This window comes from Etheostoma cragini, chromosome 22 (genome assembly GCF_013103735.1).
Source record: "Etheostoma cragini isolate CJK2018 chromosome 22, CSU_Ecrag_1.0, whole genome shotgun sequence".
In the NCBI taxonomy this organism is placed as follows: Eukaryota; Metazoa; Chordata; class Actinopteri; order Perciformes; family Percidae; genus Etheostoma; species Etheostoma cragini.
Window position 1 is genome coordinate 2114172 of NC_048428.1, and position 17634 is coordinate 2131805.

The following is a 17634-nucleotide window of genomic DNA, read 5'->3' on the forward strand; positions in this document are numbered from 1 at the left end:
CCACTGTCTGCTCCGCCCACATGTCTTCTACATTTTCTCCAATTGGTTTCAAATCAAAGGAAGGACTCCTAATTCGAGATCTGATTGGCTCACGGCAATGTCAATCACACTTCTCACGGTCAGACTGTGCAAATCAATGAATAGATGCGGAACAGGGAAAAGGAGAACATATAATAGGTAGAGGGGGGGCGGACGTGTGTTGCCCTTCATCATTTTAGCACAATTTTATACAGTTACGGTCCCGTTGTACTATTTTATCGAATTGGACTGGGATATACACTAAACCGCTGTGAAAATGGCGCAGCCAGACGGCAAGAAAATATTCTTTGAGAACCTGTCGGGAGCGGGGAAAGCCATCGCTGTGCTGACGAGCGGAGGGGATGCTCAAGGTAAACTGTCGGACTGACGTTTCCCAGATAATGTATAATAACGTTGTTATTGTGCCAGGGAGGACAGGCCCGCAGAGAGCAAAAATACACACAGTCTTCAACTGTACTGTTAGTAAAGTGGCTAAGCTTATCTTATTATAGGCTATAGTGTAAGTACAGTAGTAACAGTAACAGTGAATAAGGTTACGAGCATTCAGCGAGGAAGCCCGCCAGTTAGCATCATGGATTTATCATAGTTAGCATGCTAACATGACATTCCTTGCTAACTGGCTAACAGCATCATCCTCTTCCGTTGATTTGGTGACATATTTTTCCCTAAGCACGGTGACAGCAGTTAAGAGAGCTGTCAAGGTCGAGCTAAGCCGTGTCACGTTTTTCCTGTTCAAAGACATAGGGCAGCATAACTGACGAGTTAAGGTTACAATATAATTAACTTGTACTAATTAATTTATGAAGCAGTGGCCGCCATAGAAGTTCAGACCACTGCACTGCGGGTTGTGCTGTGTTAACCTAGCAAGCAAGCACTGACAGTATACAGACACTGAAAAAAGCATCCTTATAATGTAGGCTACATTTTCAGTGAGATGAGACATGAGGTTGTGGTTAGAAAGCAGTCACAGCGAGTGTCTCTGGTGGCATGCCTGTATCCTGTCTACGTGATGAGTCGCATATCTACATCAAATATCCTTTATCCTTCCCACCGTGCGTCATAGAGGAAACCTTGGTCACGTGCTCACCGGCTCGTCTCTTCATTGGACTGAAACACAGTTATAATCTATTTTTTACTGTCAATGATTGTCATACACACTTTCAACCATGGTATAATAAAGTACTACATTTTCATGGTAATTTGGTGCTATTGGTTTAGCATAAAACTGTAGTTGTTATGGCTACTGCAACTTAATGTTAAAAACCAATATTGTTTTTCAGTTCAAGCCCTGCTGTGAATTTTGAAGGCTAGAAACCGGGCATTTTTTATCAAAATTGAAAATGATAAACCTATCAAGGTCATGGTCGTCTTTTTTGACCCTTTTGTGTCTTTCCCCCGATTACTTTGTCTCTTTTGTCGACCTTTTCTGAGCCTTTTGACATTTTTGTTGGTTTTCCCTCAACTTTTTAAAGCTTTAAACCCGGAGGCGTTTTTTCTCCTTTCTGTATTTTTAACAAGCAGCACTGCAGTTTTATACGCTTTACCGTAATTGCCAGTCACGTTACGGACAATGTAGTCTCTGGCTTAGGGTGAAACAAAAAAAATCAATCTTTAGAGGGTGGCTTTAGAATTGGAATTCCCTGTTAGCAGCCTACACAATAACACACACACAGGAAGAAAAAAAGCCTGATGTTGGCTCCAGAGCCAAACTAATGAGGCAGCGGCATGCATGACAGGAACTGAATGTCAGCGTCAGAGGGCATTGTGTAGCCTTGGCTCGGTCTTTCTGCACCAGAATAGTGTCAGTTATGCAGAATTAAAACTTAAGACTTTTAGCTTTGACAAAACCTCTAAGCTGGACAAGAAACATGAAAGATATTTTTGGGGAAAATGTTAAAATTGTATCATGTTGTATTGTCTTTCTTACTTGCAGTCTTTGTGTGTCTGTTTTTAAATCCCTAAACCTTCTGTCTTCTTTAACTGTGATTAAACCAGGCTGAGTATTTGAATGTAGTTATGTAATATATAATAAATAGACCCCGACCAATAAAGGCCGATATGATGAATTATTGGTCCCTTTCTTATGGTTATGCCAGCATGGTTTACCATATACTGTCTTTTTTTTCTTTGCTGTCTTCTCCACTAACCTAAACGTTTGTGTTGCTTAGTAACAACACTGCTTGGCTGCCATTAGATCTGTACTGTTTACCGGTAGTCCTTTCTTCTGTTGTTTATGTCAACCTACAGTCGTCAGCCAAGTTCCTGTTTGCCTGCTGTGGGTAAAGCATTATCCATTATTCCCAGTGTCAGTGTTTAATCTAACCTGCCATTGACATTCACGTCACAGAGCAGGGCCTTCTTGGTTACTGCGTGCACTTGGACTAACCACAAAGTAACTACGGCTGTAGGAGGAGCTGGGAAACTCACTGACCAAAAATGGCAGTGTGCTGTGGTGGGGAAAAAAGTGGCCCATGTCACAGATAAGTTTAAACACAGTTAGACTGCAAAACTCCCTCACCACACACACTCACACACACACGTAACGTAAATACTAAGAGAGAGGAAATTAAAGTTTTGCATGCAGTCGTGCAAATGAGATTTTTTAAAGATTTGCTACAGTTGAAACGTGTTCTTCTTCTTTGAAGGCCCAGTGTGTAACATATTTAGTTGTTCATTATCAAAATCTGTGTTTTTTCACAAACTTGTCCTTTTTTATGAATATTGTCCACCACCATAAATTACAAGTATTTCTATTGGCTTAAAATTTGACATTTTATACGCATAAACTGGGGTAGAGGCTTCATAGTCATGCTCCATCTTGAAATACGTTAGCCGGTGAGGGACATACAGGACGTATTGCTCCACCTTTAAACGTTTTAACTTCCACGTGATAAATTCACAGCTGCTGCTAGTGTGTATCATCGCATCTCGGCCCCAGGCAAGTTTGGAAAAGGAAACATGGACCAACACATGTATTCAAAATCCAAATTTCAGGAACAGGAGTCTTCTTCTTTGCCCAGAAAAAGGATTTTGAAAAGAGCAAGAGACCGGCTTTTTGAAGCATGAAGGCTACCGTAGCTGTAGCTGTCACTTGTACTTTGAACTGTGTGGTGCGATAGAGCTGATTGCGATACATGATCTTGACGCTAGATGGGAGAAACTCTTACACAATGGACCTTTAAAGTTGAACTATTTACTCTGCTCATCACTGCAGTGTTGCACACAGTTGTTTTGTGAAGTTTCTTAAAAGGTATTCTTTATTGTTTTTCAGGGATGAATGCTGCCGTACGTGCCGTGGTTCGAATGGGGTTATATGTGGGAGCAAAAGTGTATTTCATTCATGAGGTGAGCCCACACTTTGTGGTTATCATTGTTAAGGCCTTTGACACAGCTCATAGTTTATTTTATACAATAGGAGTGTGCCCGACGTAGGAAAACATGACTTGCAGCCACATCACACCATTGGTTTGTTTAAAAAAAGATTCCACAGGTGACACAGGTACAATGTGTAACTATTAACCTTTTGTTTTAACACAGCAGAAATATAAGACATATCTATTTTAGCAAACTAATGTCAAAGTTGTCGTGACAAGTGTTTAAGATTAATGCATTTAGGGTTTGGTACCGAACTCGCTTCTTTCTTGGGTACCGACCAAATGACCTCGGTACTACGAGGACCGGTTCACTTTAAATCAAACAGTGCCAAAATTCATTACTTGAAAGCAAATTAGTGCGACCACATGTGCTCGCACTAATTTGCACACACACACACACACACAGTTTAAGTCATTGAGTCACGGTAATGCCGGTAAGCGGTTGCAAGTGTAGTTACACTTAACTCTACGTAGACAGCGTTTATTACGGCAAGGTGAAAGCAGTCTCAGTATGGGTTAACGTTAGACTTCCTCTGTGACAGGCAGGCACCACAGTGTTCACTATTCCCTATTGACTGACTGACATGCTGAGGTTGTAAGGCAAGTCAACTTTATTTCTATATCACATTTTAGCAACAAGGCAATTCAACACACTTTACATTAAACATTAAAGAGCAATGTAAAAAGAGTTAGAAAATGAAAACAGTCTAAAATAGAATAAAATACAAATACAAGTATAAAAGCTACAGTGTAGTGTAAAAAAAAAGAAAGAGAAAAAAAAGAAGAAGAATTATTACACAGGTTGTATGACAGGGAGAGGGAGGTGTTATATTTTGCGTGGCGTCTAAAATGTTTGAAATAAATAAGAAAATGTTCTAAGTAAATAAGATAAATAGGTTTGGAATTATTTTTACAACTGAAATTATTGTTAATGTACGGGTATTTATTTATAATATTCTGTATATATATGAAAAAAGTGAACGGTACCTAAATCTGAATGCATTTAAGGAAGGAACGGCTGCACTTTAGTTGCAACTTGACAACAGTAAGGTCCCAGTCTACATCTATGGACACTAGAGCTGTAACGATATGCCATATGAAACCAAAATCACGACACTCAGTTCCACAATCCTGTGTCGCGAGTGAGAAGGCAGAATTGGCACACAACTCTTTAAACTCCCAGAGTTATCTTTCCTGTCCACATCCAATGCTACCACATCTTTACATTACTGTTAGTATTAGTCCTTTTGGTGCCTTATTCCTGTTTTGTCTGGTAAATTTAGCTGACTGTAAAGACTGCTAAAAGCGAAAGGGGGGGCACCGGCAACGCTATTGGAGGTGTAACGTTTCCCGTCCTTAGCACCGGAGTTAAGTGCTGACCGGGATCAATGCTAGCTGGCTGGGGGCTGACTGTGGGTGTGTCCCTGGGCCGGGGCTGTTGTCAGTTCTCATCCTGACTAAAGCCTTGCAGCGCCGGGAGAGTGAGACAGAAAGACAGGGGTAGGACAGGCAAGCTAAATTACCATTAGTCGTCTATCCAGGGTAGGAAATTGTGACTTTGCCTTGTACACCAGCCACAGTGGTGGATGGCGTAGTTTTCACCTCTAGTCACAAACTAGAGGTAAACACATTGGTTTAAAAAATGTGGCAATTTGTTCATTAGAGGAACAACTAACCTTAAATTAGAGGCATTAAGACCACGAGTCATCATCGTCAGACTAAAATTAACTGAGCGTGTTGAACATTAACATACTTTTATTTTACCCACCAAGAATTGCATTGGCATTAGCATTTTGTCAACCCATACCTACACAGTAGGCACCAAACCACTTTTCCAGGTTGCACAGGTTGGGAGCAGAATTGTCCGTTACTGTTACCATTATTCTTATGTCTCATTCCAACAAGTTAATAAACCACTGAAACGATTTTGGAAACATTATTTTGGATGTTGGATCGATCAAAATTGAAAATCCATTAATATCAATAAATAAGTTTCTCTGTTGTATAACTGTGTTTTAAAGTTGAATGTAATCAGTGACAAAACAATGCCATGTGGCAAATGTTGTATTACTTTTACCGAGACCCCCCCCCCCCCCAAAGAATTGAGGTTTGTATTGAATCGTGGATTGAAAATCGTGATACACCCCGAACGCTGGGTTTGGTGTATCGTTACAGCCCTAATGGATGTTTATTCTCACACAGCAGATGTTACAGGAGCTATGGTGAGGGGCTGTGCTCTGCTTGCTCACCCTGTGATCCCTGCACATCTGTGTCTGTCATGGACCTCCTCGCACAGTGTGCTGTTACATAACTGACTTGAGGCTGGGGCATATACCTCGTGTGAAACAACCCTCCCACTCATGTACCACAGCACTCTGGGCTGTTCTCATGCACACCTTCGCGAGACAACATATGAGGACGGACCCAATTTTAAACCATATTCATTTCTAGAGTTACACAATTACACTTTTTTTTTCATTTCACTTTGCATTAGGTTGATATATTTATTTAGTTCCGAGTGTTGATGAGCTAATGATGCCATTAGGAGTCCACATTACTCCAGCTGTTTTGATGTTGTATGCAGTATATGTTTAGTAATCTTAGTTGATATTCATTTACTAAGATGCTTCATCTATTTTATCAGGGCTATCAGGGTATGGTGGACGGTGGCGAGAACATAAAGGAAGCCACATGGGAAAGTGTCTCCAGCATGCTACAAGTGGTGAGTATTTATCATAGGGAGCCGCCACACATCTAATGCAATAGGGCACTTAAGAGGAACATGTAAATCATGTAGCTAATAGGAGTTGGCTACATGATTTGGTCCCTCTAAGTTGTTTTCTGGTTAAAGAGGTCATTTCCTAACATCCAAGCAGTCAGTGTACTATTAGCAGTGTTAACTATTGTCAAAATGCCCCCAAGCAAGACGCTAAACACTAGGGGTGGAACGGTATGTGTATTCTTAATGAACCGAAATAGTATGGGCGTCTTAGTTCTGTACACAATAAAAAAATAAATAAAACTTACATGCAAATTAATATATGTAATGCGGAACTACAGTTAGATACATGTTTTCTTATTGACAGCTAATCTGTAGCCCGTCTTAGGTCTGAAGCTACCGGTATGGTATGTAGCTGCTAGCCGAGCTCCGCCTCGGTCCAGTTAGTGACTAAAAGCTAGCAGCACACTCGTATGGACAAGTAGCTTAGCCTGTGGCGAGTGGTGACGACGCACAACAGCTAGAGGACCCACCTGGGCTCTTTGAGATCGCAGTATTACAGGAAAGAGATTGATGGATAAGACTAGGACTGTGTGTCAGCAGTTGTCGGGCATGTGAGTGGAAATACATCTGACATGCTTACGCATATCCAACGCCATCACCCAGATGTGCCTATCAATGGAACGAGACAAAAAAAACTGTCCAACTTCTCCTCCCGTCCACACGAGGCAAACTGTTGCTAGTCCCTTTTATCTTGGACGTTGATGGAGAATGAGCTGTCAGCTGCTGCTCGTTTCACTAATAACTGATGGTTGGACTTCTTCTTGTACTACAGAAAGCTAGCTCACGGTGACTGCTCATTTCATTGACTCTGAGGGATGTATGAGCAGCGCACACGCACACACACACACACACACACACACACACACACACACACACACACACACACACACACACACACACACACACACACACACACACACACACACACACACACACACACACACACACACACACACACACACACACCTAGCTGAGAAGCTACAGGAGATCGTGGAAGAGTGGAAACAAGAAAGGTATGCCTGTTGCACCTAATAGCAAGAATACTTTCTTTTATCTTTTGTGGGGGAAGGTCTCGCCTAAGTAGAATTTTTTGTTTTGTCATTATTCCATGTAATTTGCACTTTTGTAAATAAGAGATGCTATATTTTCAGTTTTATAGCTGATTGTCTTGTTTTGTTTACAAGTCCCAGATGGAGTCTGGAGATGATGTGGGGTGCTTATTGTTTCCATCTTACTTTACACACTCAGGGAAGACACTGTATGACACTAGGTGGTACAGCCTGACACATGGACAATAAAAAAAGAATTGCCTTCTGCATTTCATTTTTGCTTTTCCCTCCACTGTACCGAACCGAACCGGGATGTTTAAACTGACGTATGAACCAAACCGTGACTTCTGCGTACCGTTCCACTTCTACTAAACACCATAATGCACCAAGTACAAAGTGCTTGAGTTGCGACAAGGAAGCTGAGGGGCTTAAAGTCACAGGAAAAGAGTGTAATAGGCTGAAATCTTGACGCTTGTTGTCTTCAGGGTGGGACTGTGATCGGCAGTGCCCGCTGTAAAGAGTTTCGCAGCCACGAGGGTCGCCTAAAGGCAGCTCACAACCTGGTGCAGCGCGGCATCACCAACCTGTGCGTGATTGGTGGAGACGGAAGCCTTACCGGAGCCAACCTCTTTAGGGAGGAATGGAGTGGGCTGCTGGGGGAGTTGGCGGAGCAAGGTACTGAAGAAAGATAAACCTCTTTGCTTTACCCTAATACTATTTTCTTAATTTCAAGTGTGCTCAATCAGCTGCAAACCCATTAACTACACGTTGTGCTGTTAGTAGTCTCGCTTTGCCAGACCTTCCTGCGCAGCGCTGCAGTCTGGCGAGTCCACATGGCATTCCGGGATGGGAGAAAAACTTGCTCTGTGTTATTGGCATTTCTTTTAACCAATCACAATCATCATAGGTGGCGGCAAAGGCTAAACGTTTGTTAGGATTTAACTACCTCACAGGAAAACTGAATTAAAGGGTTGTCTATTTTCAAGTTAGAGCTAAAGAGACAGTCTTGCTATGTTCGGATATGATCTTCTCCTTAAACTATTCCAGCTGCCGGCTTCACTCTTGCATGAATGAAAAGTGAATCTAGCATTATAAGCGAGAAACATAAAAAAAAATGATCTTTTCAGGCTTGATTGATGCTGATGCTGTGCAGATGTATTCGGCCCTTCACATTGTGGGGATGGTTGGCTCCATTGATAACGACTTTTGTGGAACTGACATGACGATCGGCACTGACTCGGCTCTGCACAGAATCATTGAAGTGGTGGATGCAATTATGACAACTGCACAGAGGTGAGGGGGAGATAGAGCATAGATAGAGTTTGTTTATCTATATAAGTTATATTTGATAAGGCTATGAGCAGAATTACACCCTGAACTTGGAAACAAAGGTTGGATGTTGCAAAATTCATTTAAAGTCCTAAATAGGAGACTTTGTACTTTTTGGACGAAGCATTTCATTATCCTAGCATGACAATGGCAGGATAAACATCTATGAAATATTTATTTATCACTACTTACACTTGTATTTTAACAAATTTAAGCTCAATGTATTGGAAATGGAATGTTACTATATCCTGAGGAATTAAAGTTGAAATAAAACATGCTCCATTGTCAACCTATCAGGCAATTTAACAGCAAACCAGGGCTGGGCCAAATTGAGAAAATCAAATATCACAATATTTCTGACCAAATACCTCGATATTGATACCGCAACGATATTGTAGTGTTGACTATTGGTGCTTTCACAAAATATTTACACAATGGGATTTGGGATAAATAATCATCAGTAATGTGGGTGTCCATGTGGGTAAAGGCAAATAATAAAACAGTTACAACAGTCTGGTAAGTTTAGAAAATGACATAACTATCCAATATTAAAATATTATGATCTCCAAAATCTAAATCTATCTAGTCTCATATCACGATATTGATATAATATCGATATATTGCCCAGCTCTACAGCAAACACATTTCCATGTTTAGGCTAATTTCAGCTCTATTAAGCATCACCTTACAAATGTCTGTTTTTGAATACATCAGCTAAGCGCTGTGTTACTGAGTCATATTTTCTGTTCTGATTTTTCAGTCACCAGAGAACATTTGTGTTGGAGGTGATGGGCAGACACTGTGGGTAAGAATGCATTTGATAAACTCAACAGCAGATCCAAAAACATAATATCTATAAAAACAATATCCAAAACATATGTGATAATGAAACAGTATGTGTTTTATCCTAGCTACCTGGCCTTGGTTAGTGCCCTGGCGTGTGGAGCAGACTGGGTGCTGATCCCTGAGATGCCCCCGGAGGACGGCTGGGAGGACAAGATGTGTGAAAAACTATCTGCGGTAACAATCTAATTTTTTCCCCACTGTAAACTCAGTGACTCATAACAAGGGTTTATATTTCTCTCTTGCTGTCTTGTTTAACATGACAATATGAGGATTCTGAACAACATTTCTGTTTTTCTACAAGGAGAAAATCCTGTTTTTCTTCTATCAGAGAAGAGTCACAGTATGTGAAGGATGGGTGTTTAGTCTTAGTCCCCTGGTGTCATAATTGTGTTTTTTTTCTGCTTTGGAAACATGCCACTGTTCTATGATTCAGACCCGTTCCAGGGGCACAAGGCTGAACATTATCATAGTTGCAGAGGGAGCCATAGACAGGCATGGGAAGCCCATAACCTCGGGTATAGTCAAGGATGTGAGTACCTAAATGCAAAGAAAGGGGAAGCCAGAAGCATGGAGACCGGACTGATGGAAAGCAGTCTTCTGTGCCACAAATATCCTAAATAGTCTGTACTGCAGATTTCTTGATAATTGGCATCAGAATATCCTAACAGGATGATAAGAAAACCATGATGCTGCACGCTAAGTCCACAACAATTCAGTAATGACCGCTCAATTGAGTTTTAAGTCCCCAATGTCGACTTCAAGGCACCTAACTATTGCCTAATCCTAACATTGGGGGCTTAAAACACCAAACACCGTAATGACCAGCAATAAGGTTGGCAGGATATTGCTGATTACAAAGTGCAAACAAAGGCTGCAGTGACAAATATCATTATGAAGTGATATATTCTCAGCCCCCCGGCTGTTTGCATCGTCCGGCCCCTGTGCTTCTGAAAGCCCACGTCGCAGCCACAGTCTCAGTTTTTCTGTCATGTTGTTTCTCCACCACCCCTCCTTGTAGAACCGAGCAGGAATGAAAAGGCTGAATATCATAATTGTAGCCGAAGGGGCGATTGATCGTAACAACGCACCCATTACCACTGACTATGTCAAGGATGTAAGTAAAGAGCTTTGTTTAAAAGTGTGGCGAGTGCCAGCTTGGACTGCCTCCTGTATGACCTGTTCTACTTACTGCTGCCCTAATGTGGCTTTGACTCTGTTGCTGTGTTCCTGGAGTGCTCTATCCGACACACTCTCTAGTCATGGCTGTCACGATACTACTACTGCTACAAAACCCCGAGCAGATACAATCACTAAACCTCACGCCTGACATTTGTGAAATCCCATGTCATTTATTTCTAACTGCTTCACGCATAGTTGTATTGAATACTTTTTAAATAGAATATGGGTATGTATGACAGTGTAAACTTTCTCAAAGAGATACCACTGAATGCCACACCCCTGCACTAACTGTTTTTTTATTTGAAGGCAAACATTTCAGGCGTTTTGTTTTCTCATACAGTACCCGAGTATTACCACTTCATTTGGCACTTACAGCTTGGGATCTTCTCTGATGTTCAGTTTAAGCTAAGAGCTCCCCGCTAACATGACTGAAAAATTAGAACGGCTTGCTTGTGCTTTGCTGTTTCCCCTTCTCTTAAGCTTTTCTATTGTGTTTGTGTTTCAGTGTGTGATGTGCCTGGTCATGTTTGTATGTATATGTACGTTTGCATACACATTTTTCAAAGTATGGTTCTATTGCAGACAGAATTTCACTTTTAGCTGAATTACTAATATGCATTAAACACATTTGCAAAATCTCATGAATCTAGTAAATATACTGTAAAGAAGTATTTGCCTTAAAAGAATAACAAAGACAATTGCCGTAGTATTTGCTAAAACCTGTACATTTTATCCTCCTAGCTTGTTGTCAAATGCCTGGGGTTTGACACACGAGTGACTATCCTAGGGCATGTGCAGAGAGGAGGGACCCCTTCTGCTTTTGACCGCATCCTGGTAGGTCCACCACCTATTTATTTTTTTTAACATGAATTGATAAATCTTTCAAGCAAAATACTAGACATTTGCTGGATGCAGCTTCTGAAATATCAGGGTGTGATACTTTTCTTTGTCATATCTGAAAGCTAAACTAAACATCTTTGGGTTTTGGACTGTTTGGCTTTGGAAAGTTGGAACTGGCATTTTGACAAATCAATTAATAGAGAAAATATCCATTAGTTGTAACCCTAATACACACTTGATGATACACTAATTTTAGAACCATAACATTGTCAGATTTAATTTATCTGCCTTTGTTTGACTACAATTTACATGTTTGACTTTTACAACTTGTAGCTTTTATAATAGAAAGTGTGCACACTATCAATCTGTTGTACATGTTTTCTGTGCAATCCATTTGACGTATTTTGGTAGGAATAGTCCATTTGTCCAAAGCATTTCCTGTTTAATCCTGTGTGTGTCTGAGGAGAAATGGCTCCAGGTTTCAGGCTAAGCCCATTAACAGATTTGTGGCTAAACACGTGAAGCACTGCATCACAAACAGTGAGAGAGAAATCTCTTCATGTTTACCACAGACCAACTAAGAACTGAAGCAGAGAAAAAGACATATCTAACGATTGTTTTCTCTCTCAAATTTTGTGTCCGGTAAGAAAAAGAAGAAAAAAAATCACTGGATTTGTGGGAGAATGTGTTACCAAAGAAAACATTGCATGTTTACAGGAGAAATCTAGAAAGGTTTTGATAGTGAAGATGATGCAGTTGTATCTGTGTGTGTTTGCTCACACAGGCCAGCCGTATGGGTGTGGAGGCTGTTCTTGCCCTTCTTGAGACCACAGCCAACACGCCAGCCTGCGTGGTCTCTCTGTGCGGTAACCAATCGGTGCGCCTGCCTCTGATGGAGTGTGTACAGATGGTAGGCACTGGACTGGGCTGGAAACAGGCCACACATTCAATACTTACACAAACACGTATTTACAAAAGTCTGGAAGCTGAAGAGAGAGGGGAACTGCAAAGCACATATAAACACAAACACTGGGAAATGACTCAGCTGGACTAAGAGAGGCAGAATCAATGGGGGGGGGGGGGGGGGAATTAAGGAATGGGGGAGCATTAAGGAATGGCACTAATGTTCACAAGGGAGTTGTACTGTTTGAGAGGCAGTTGTGTCTGGTTAATGATTATGTAAAGCATTTGGCAGGGTTGGCGATGACTGCTTGCTGGATGGTGATGTAATAGCGACTCATCGCCATAGAAACACATAAAGAGGCTTTGTTGTTTGATTTTGACAGAAATCAAGTGACAATCTTGCCAAATGTTTCAGTTAGTCTTTCAGATTTTGTAAAGTGGTTCAAGGAAGATAATTCTATTCCAGGTCAAAACCTGGTTTCATATTAGCTGAGCATAGATGACATTACATTGTTCTGTCTCTTTAAAATAGAAAGGCGGTGAGTCCCACATACAGCAATTGTTGCACTCATTATAGGCTCTTCAAAGATCACAGTATGAATGCCTGCATAAATTTCATCTTAGCTGATTTAAATTAAACAAAGTGACTCTGCTTTTGTACATACAGGAAGTACAATGTATGTAATTGTACTGAATTCAAACATACTCCATACAATACTCCTCTCTTTTCCTAAGACTCAAGAGGTCCAGAGGGCCATGGACGGGAGACGGTTTGAGGAGGCTGTTAAGCTTCGGGGCAGGTATGACTGACAGCTCGCTGGGACCAATCCTATACACCAAAGATATCACTTAACTCAAGATCAAGACATGGAGTTTGATGTTGCGTACTGTAGACAGGTGTACAGAAAGTGGACCATGGTGCTATTTTGAGCACCATCAGTCTGTCGTTTGTTCACAGCATAGAGTCAACAATTGGTTAGAAATTATAATGATGCAGCTAATTCAATTTACAACCCTCAGTTCTGACCCTCGGCCATTGCAACAATTCCACCAATCTCCTTGAGTTTAGTGTGACTCGCAATTTTGTCCAATCGTCTCAACTTCACCGCAAATTTGACCAGTAACCTGAGTGTCCTCAACTTTCTACCGATCAGAGGGGTCCCCTGTGCCAGACTTTTGCCTAGGTAGCGGAAGCGGAGAGCCAATCCCTAAGCGGATTTGAGAACGGGTTGATATCACACTTGTACGCCGCTAAATAAATTTCATTGTTTTTGGTAGGAAGATGAGATGTGTGTGACTCAAACTAAACATAACACCTATGATCATGCAGAACAATTCAGATTGTCCGGCCAACTTGTACACATTTTAACATTAATGTACGCTGTAGCAATTTTTCACTCTGAAGTCGCTAAAAGATGCTGCTGTTTCACTCCTGACTGTCTTCTCAGTTGTGCCCGCGACACACAGACACACACAGTAGATGCAGGATAAACCGAAGATGAGAAGGTAATAAGAAGATGACTTGAGTCGAGAACAGCATCGCTCGTTATTTTAAGTGCAATACAAAGTTAAAGGCCAATTAGTTGGCTGCTTTATCAAACCGTTAAGGGAATGTATTGCACCAGGATAGGAAATTGAGATTCAAAATGTGAACATTAACCAGCCACTAACAGATGTTCAAATTTGATTCCTTCAATTGTCAATAATTATTTTGTGTCATAAATCATAAGCCATTTTCATATTCTACCAGCATCCTGAACCTTTTTGGTAAGGTTAGCCTACTAGGAACCCTCAGCCACAGTAGTTTTAGTCACCCTGAAACAAGTTCTTTTTTTAAGAAGTAAACTAAAAAACGTTTTAGCAATTTCACCATCTCCAGCATTTAATTACATCAATACAGAACATTGCAACTTTCATCGCAATGTTTTACAAAAGCTACTGCAAAATCAGGCATTTTGGGCAGCAACAATCAAAAAAATAAAAAAGCCAGCAAAACTTAAAGGTACTGCTATATTGTGCATTTTCATGTGTGTGATGCTGATAATATTTCAAATTATTGGTGTAACAATATTGCATGTGACATGTTTTACTGCAGGAGTTTTGAAAACAACCTGAAGACGTACAAACTGCTGGCTCATCGTAAACCAGAATCCGAACTGCCAGTTGTAAGTCACCTCAAGACATCTAGACACTTCCTTTCCTTTTGACAGCGACAATGTCAGCTTGATTTCCTCGCTCCTAACACAAGCCAGACATATACACACACACACCAAGAAGGAGTTGTTTCTTTCACACACAGTAGCAGCCCCCATCTTGCCTGCACCATTGTTTTTAAAGAGTTATATTTGTTTCCCCAAACATCCCCAAAGATGTTTCGTTTTTTATTACCCTCCTAAGGATCTGCCAACAAAAAATGACTCAGCTGATGCAATGATGGTGCACTCTGCTGCTATTTTCAGAGGTGTCCTTGGCAAAACAGGGCTCATGTACTGATTCAAGTTTTCCTGTAAGTGTGTGGTTTGGCAATATAGAGCAATGAAAGCATTTGAAAGCCTACTAGTTAAACATGGTACCAGCTGTTTCCTGCTGTTAAGTGGAAAATAAGGTGACTTGTAATTATGGGAACCATTTAATAATAAACAGTTTTACCTGCTGGCTGTGTAGGCTCTAGTTGCAGTGGTATGCTTCACAGAAGGCCCAGGTGGCTCAGTATTGGTCTGTTGTACAGCGATATCGTATGACACCTGGCTCCCTGCTAAGGGATGACTTGTTCAACCCCGCCAGTAGCTGTGACAGCCTGCTGCTGTGGCTCCAAAAGAAGCAGCTCAGATCAGTGAAGTGTAGAGGCAGCAGGCCAGACGCCATGCTGTGGAGCTCGCCTCAGGGTTTGGCTCCCCATGTGTTTTGTGATAATGACCAATGTAGGCCCAGCATGGAGCGGAGAGCAGAGCAGAAACCACTTATTGATTCACTCTGCGGAGCTTGATCAACTGTCCTCCAAAAACAACTGCAACGTACAGTCTTTATTTAGTGGGATGATAAACAATGTAAGTCCCATTTGATGTCCGTTTTCTGCCCTCAGAGCAACTTCAATGTGGCAGTGCTGAATGTTGGTGCCCCTGCAGCGGGCATGAATGCTGCCGTTCGTTCAGCCGTCAGGGTGGGCATCTCTGAGGGGCACAAGATGTTTGCTGTCAGTGATGGGTTTGAGGGATTCTACAAAGGCCAGGTGGGTGCTACTGTATATGACTTAGATACTATACTATATATTTACAGGTCATTGTTCCATGTATACAATACACCACCAGAGGTGAGTAGAGTAGCCAGAAATTGTACTCAAGTAAAAGTACTATTACTTCAGAATAATATGACTCAAGTAAAAGTAAAACAGTCATCTAAATAATTACTTTAGTAAGAGTAAAGGTGCTTGGTGAAAAAACTACTAAAGTACTGAGTTACTGTAACGTCTGATTTTTTTTTAGCACAAGCCTTCAATCAGACAAACAAAAATACAAAATAATCATCTTTAGGTAAATTATAGTTCATCCAATCGATAAAATAAATAAAATGTAATAATTATAAAATAGCTTAAATAAAGAGACTTATCACATCGAATTTGGATGGATATACTAAAAGACAAACATTCGCGTATCCACAGCAAAAAATAAAATTACTACTACATGTTCCCTCAAGTTGGAAGTTGAGTTTTTGAATGCTGGGTGTCCGTTTGTTCTGGTAGACACAGAAGACACCGCATAACGTAGCTGCTGTTTGGCACTTTTACTAAAAGGTAACCATGCTTTCACTATGAGGCCGGGGGTGTTCCTCCTCGTCTGTGTTGCCTTGCCGACGGTTGATTCTGACGTCTTTGTTTTGCTACGACTGTAAAGCTAACCCGTCCCACCGCTGAGATCGAGTATGGTCACGTGACGAGACTGCACAACGACGTTTGATTGGTGAAACACAGTTACATGGTAGAGCCTTTAGTGGAAGTCTCTCTGTAAAAATATAACATTAAAATGAGACGTACGCGGGGGGGGGGGGGGGAATATTGACGCGTGGAATACCAAATAGGTAAAAAGAAAAGTTAGGAGCTCCTTGTAGCCTAATGTAGCGGAGTTTCTTCTTCACAAGTCTAGTCAAGAAAAAGTAAAAAGTATCATTTTTTTCAATAAACTTACTAGAGTAAATGTAACTCGTTACTACCCACCTCTCTACACCACTGTGCAATCGCAGTCCGTTAAATTTAAAATCTTGTAGCAAGGTCATCACACTAAGAATATTCAATGTTACAATTAAAATGTATTAATGTAATCATCTACACTAACAGTTAAATAAAATATTGTGTGTTCCACGTTTTAATCAATAGCTCAGACAGAGTTGGCGAGTCAGACAGTGCACAGCCATTGTTTGGACACAAGAGATAATCTGTCTAGATGAATGTAAACCAATTTCCTGGACCAAGTCTCCCGCCTCTGCCCTGCTCAGACAAAGTTGATGCAGTACCACAAAAAACTGATAGAGAGCAAAAGAATACACAGACAGTAAAACACAGCCTCTGAGTAATCAATCAGTGGGAGGATGTTCACCTGATCTGACTTTGGAGGAAATCTTGAATGATGAATGAAAGGAAAAAGCAGATAGTAGATATGTGAGTCTTTATGTGAACCCAGGTCTGTAATTTGAGACACTGCCATTTTCCTGCTCTATGACTAGTAGAACTGGTTTCCTCTCCTTTATCCTCCTTTGACCTTTTCCCGTAGAAAAAAAAAACGTAAGTCACCTCAGTCCATAGTTGGCTTATTCAAAGATCAGCACTTAAACAATCTGATGGTTTATCTTCATCAAAATGTTCTCAGTATTAGTGGTTGGTTAGACACCCCGTTTGTGTTCTGGCCAGATATGAGAGATTGTGGCCTGAAAGTTAACTCCCCTAACAATCTCTGCACCGAGACATCAGAAAGACGTGTCAGACAGTACAGAACTGGAACTGTCCAACCTCAACCAACAACAATTAAGAATCAATCTTAGGCATAGGATTCATACATTTGAATTTAAAACGTGATGCCGTAAGATTTAGCGTAAGCGTAAGTGTTGTCTTCCCCTCAGATTAAGGAGATTAAATGGGCTGATGTCGGAGGATGGACGGGACAAGGTGGATCCCTGTTGGGAACCAAAAGGTAAAGTCTAGCTCTGTTATCTCTGGTTGAACAGCAACTATTCAGCATATACAGTACACACACATATATATATATATATATATACACATATATATATATATATATATATATAT

The 17634-nt window shown here is 40.9% G+C and overlaps 1 protein-coding gene across 9 annotated transcripts in view; it reads left to right on the forward strand.

Annotated features, from left to right (window-relative positions):
- Positions 1-119: 119 nt before the first annotated feature.
- Positions 120-17634, forward strand: part of pfkpa (phosphofructokinase, platelet a) — a 26821-nt gene continuing 9306 nt past the window's right edge. For 5 of the 9 annotated variants that reach the window (XM_034861936.1, XM_034861939.1, XM_034861942.1 and 2 more), the window contains exons 1-14: positions 120-389; positions 3311-3384; positions 6058-6135; positions 7730-7919; positions 8372-8537; positions 9334-9378; positions 9485-9593; positions 9853-9948; positions 11340-11432; positions 12223-12348; positions 13077-13141; positions 14437-14506; positions 15424-15570; positions 17451-17521. In XM_034861936.1, the coding sequence (XP_034717827.1) occupies positions 296-389; positions 3311-3384; positions 6058-6135; positions 7730-7919; positions 8372-8537; positions 9334-9378; positions 9485-9593; positions 9853-9948; positions 11340-11432; positions 12223-12348; positions 13077-13141; positions 14437-14506; positions 15424-15570; positions 17451-17521 (1424 nt within the window). In that variant the 5' untranslated portion in view covers positions 120-295. Of the gene's footprint in view, positions 390-3310; positions 3385-6057; positions 6136-7729; positions 7920-8371; positions 8538-9333; positions 9379-9484; positions 9594-9852; positions 9949-10437; positions 10534-11339; positions 11433-12222; positions 12349-13076; positions 13142-14436; positions 14507-15423; positions 15571-17450; positions 17522-17634 lie in introns of all 9 variants that reach the window. The other 4 variants (XM_034861937.1, XM_034861941.1, XM_034861935.1 and 1 more) reach the window with 1 other exon arrangement.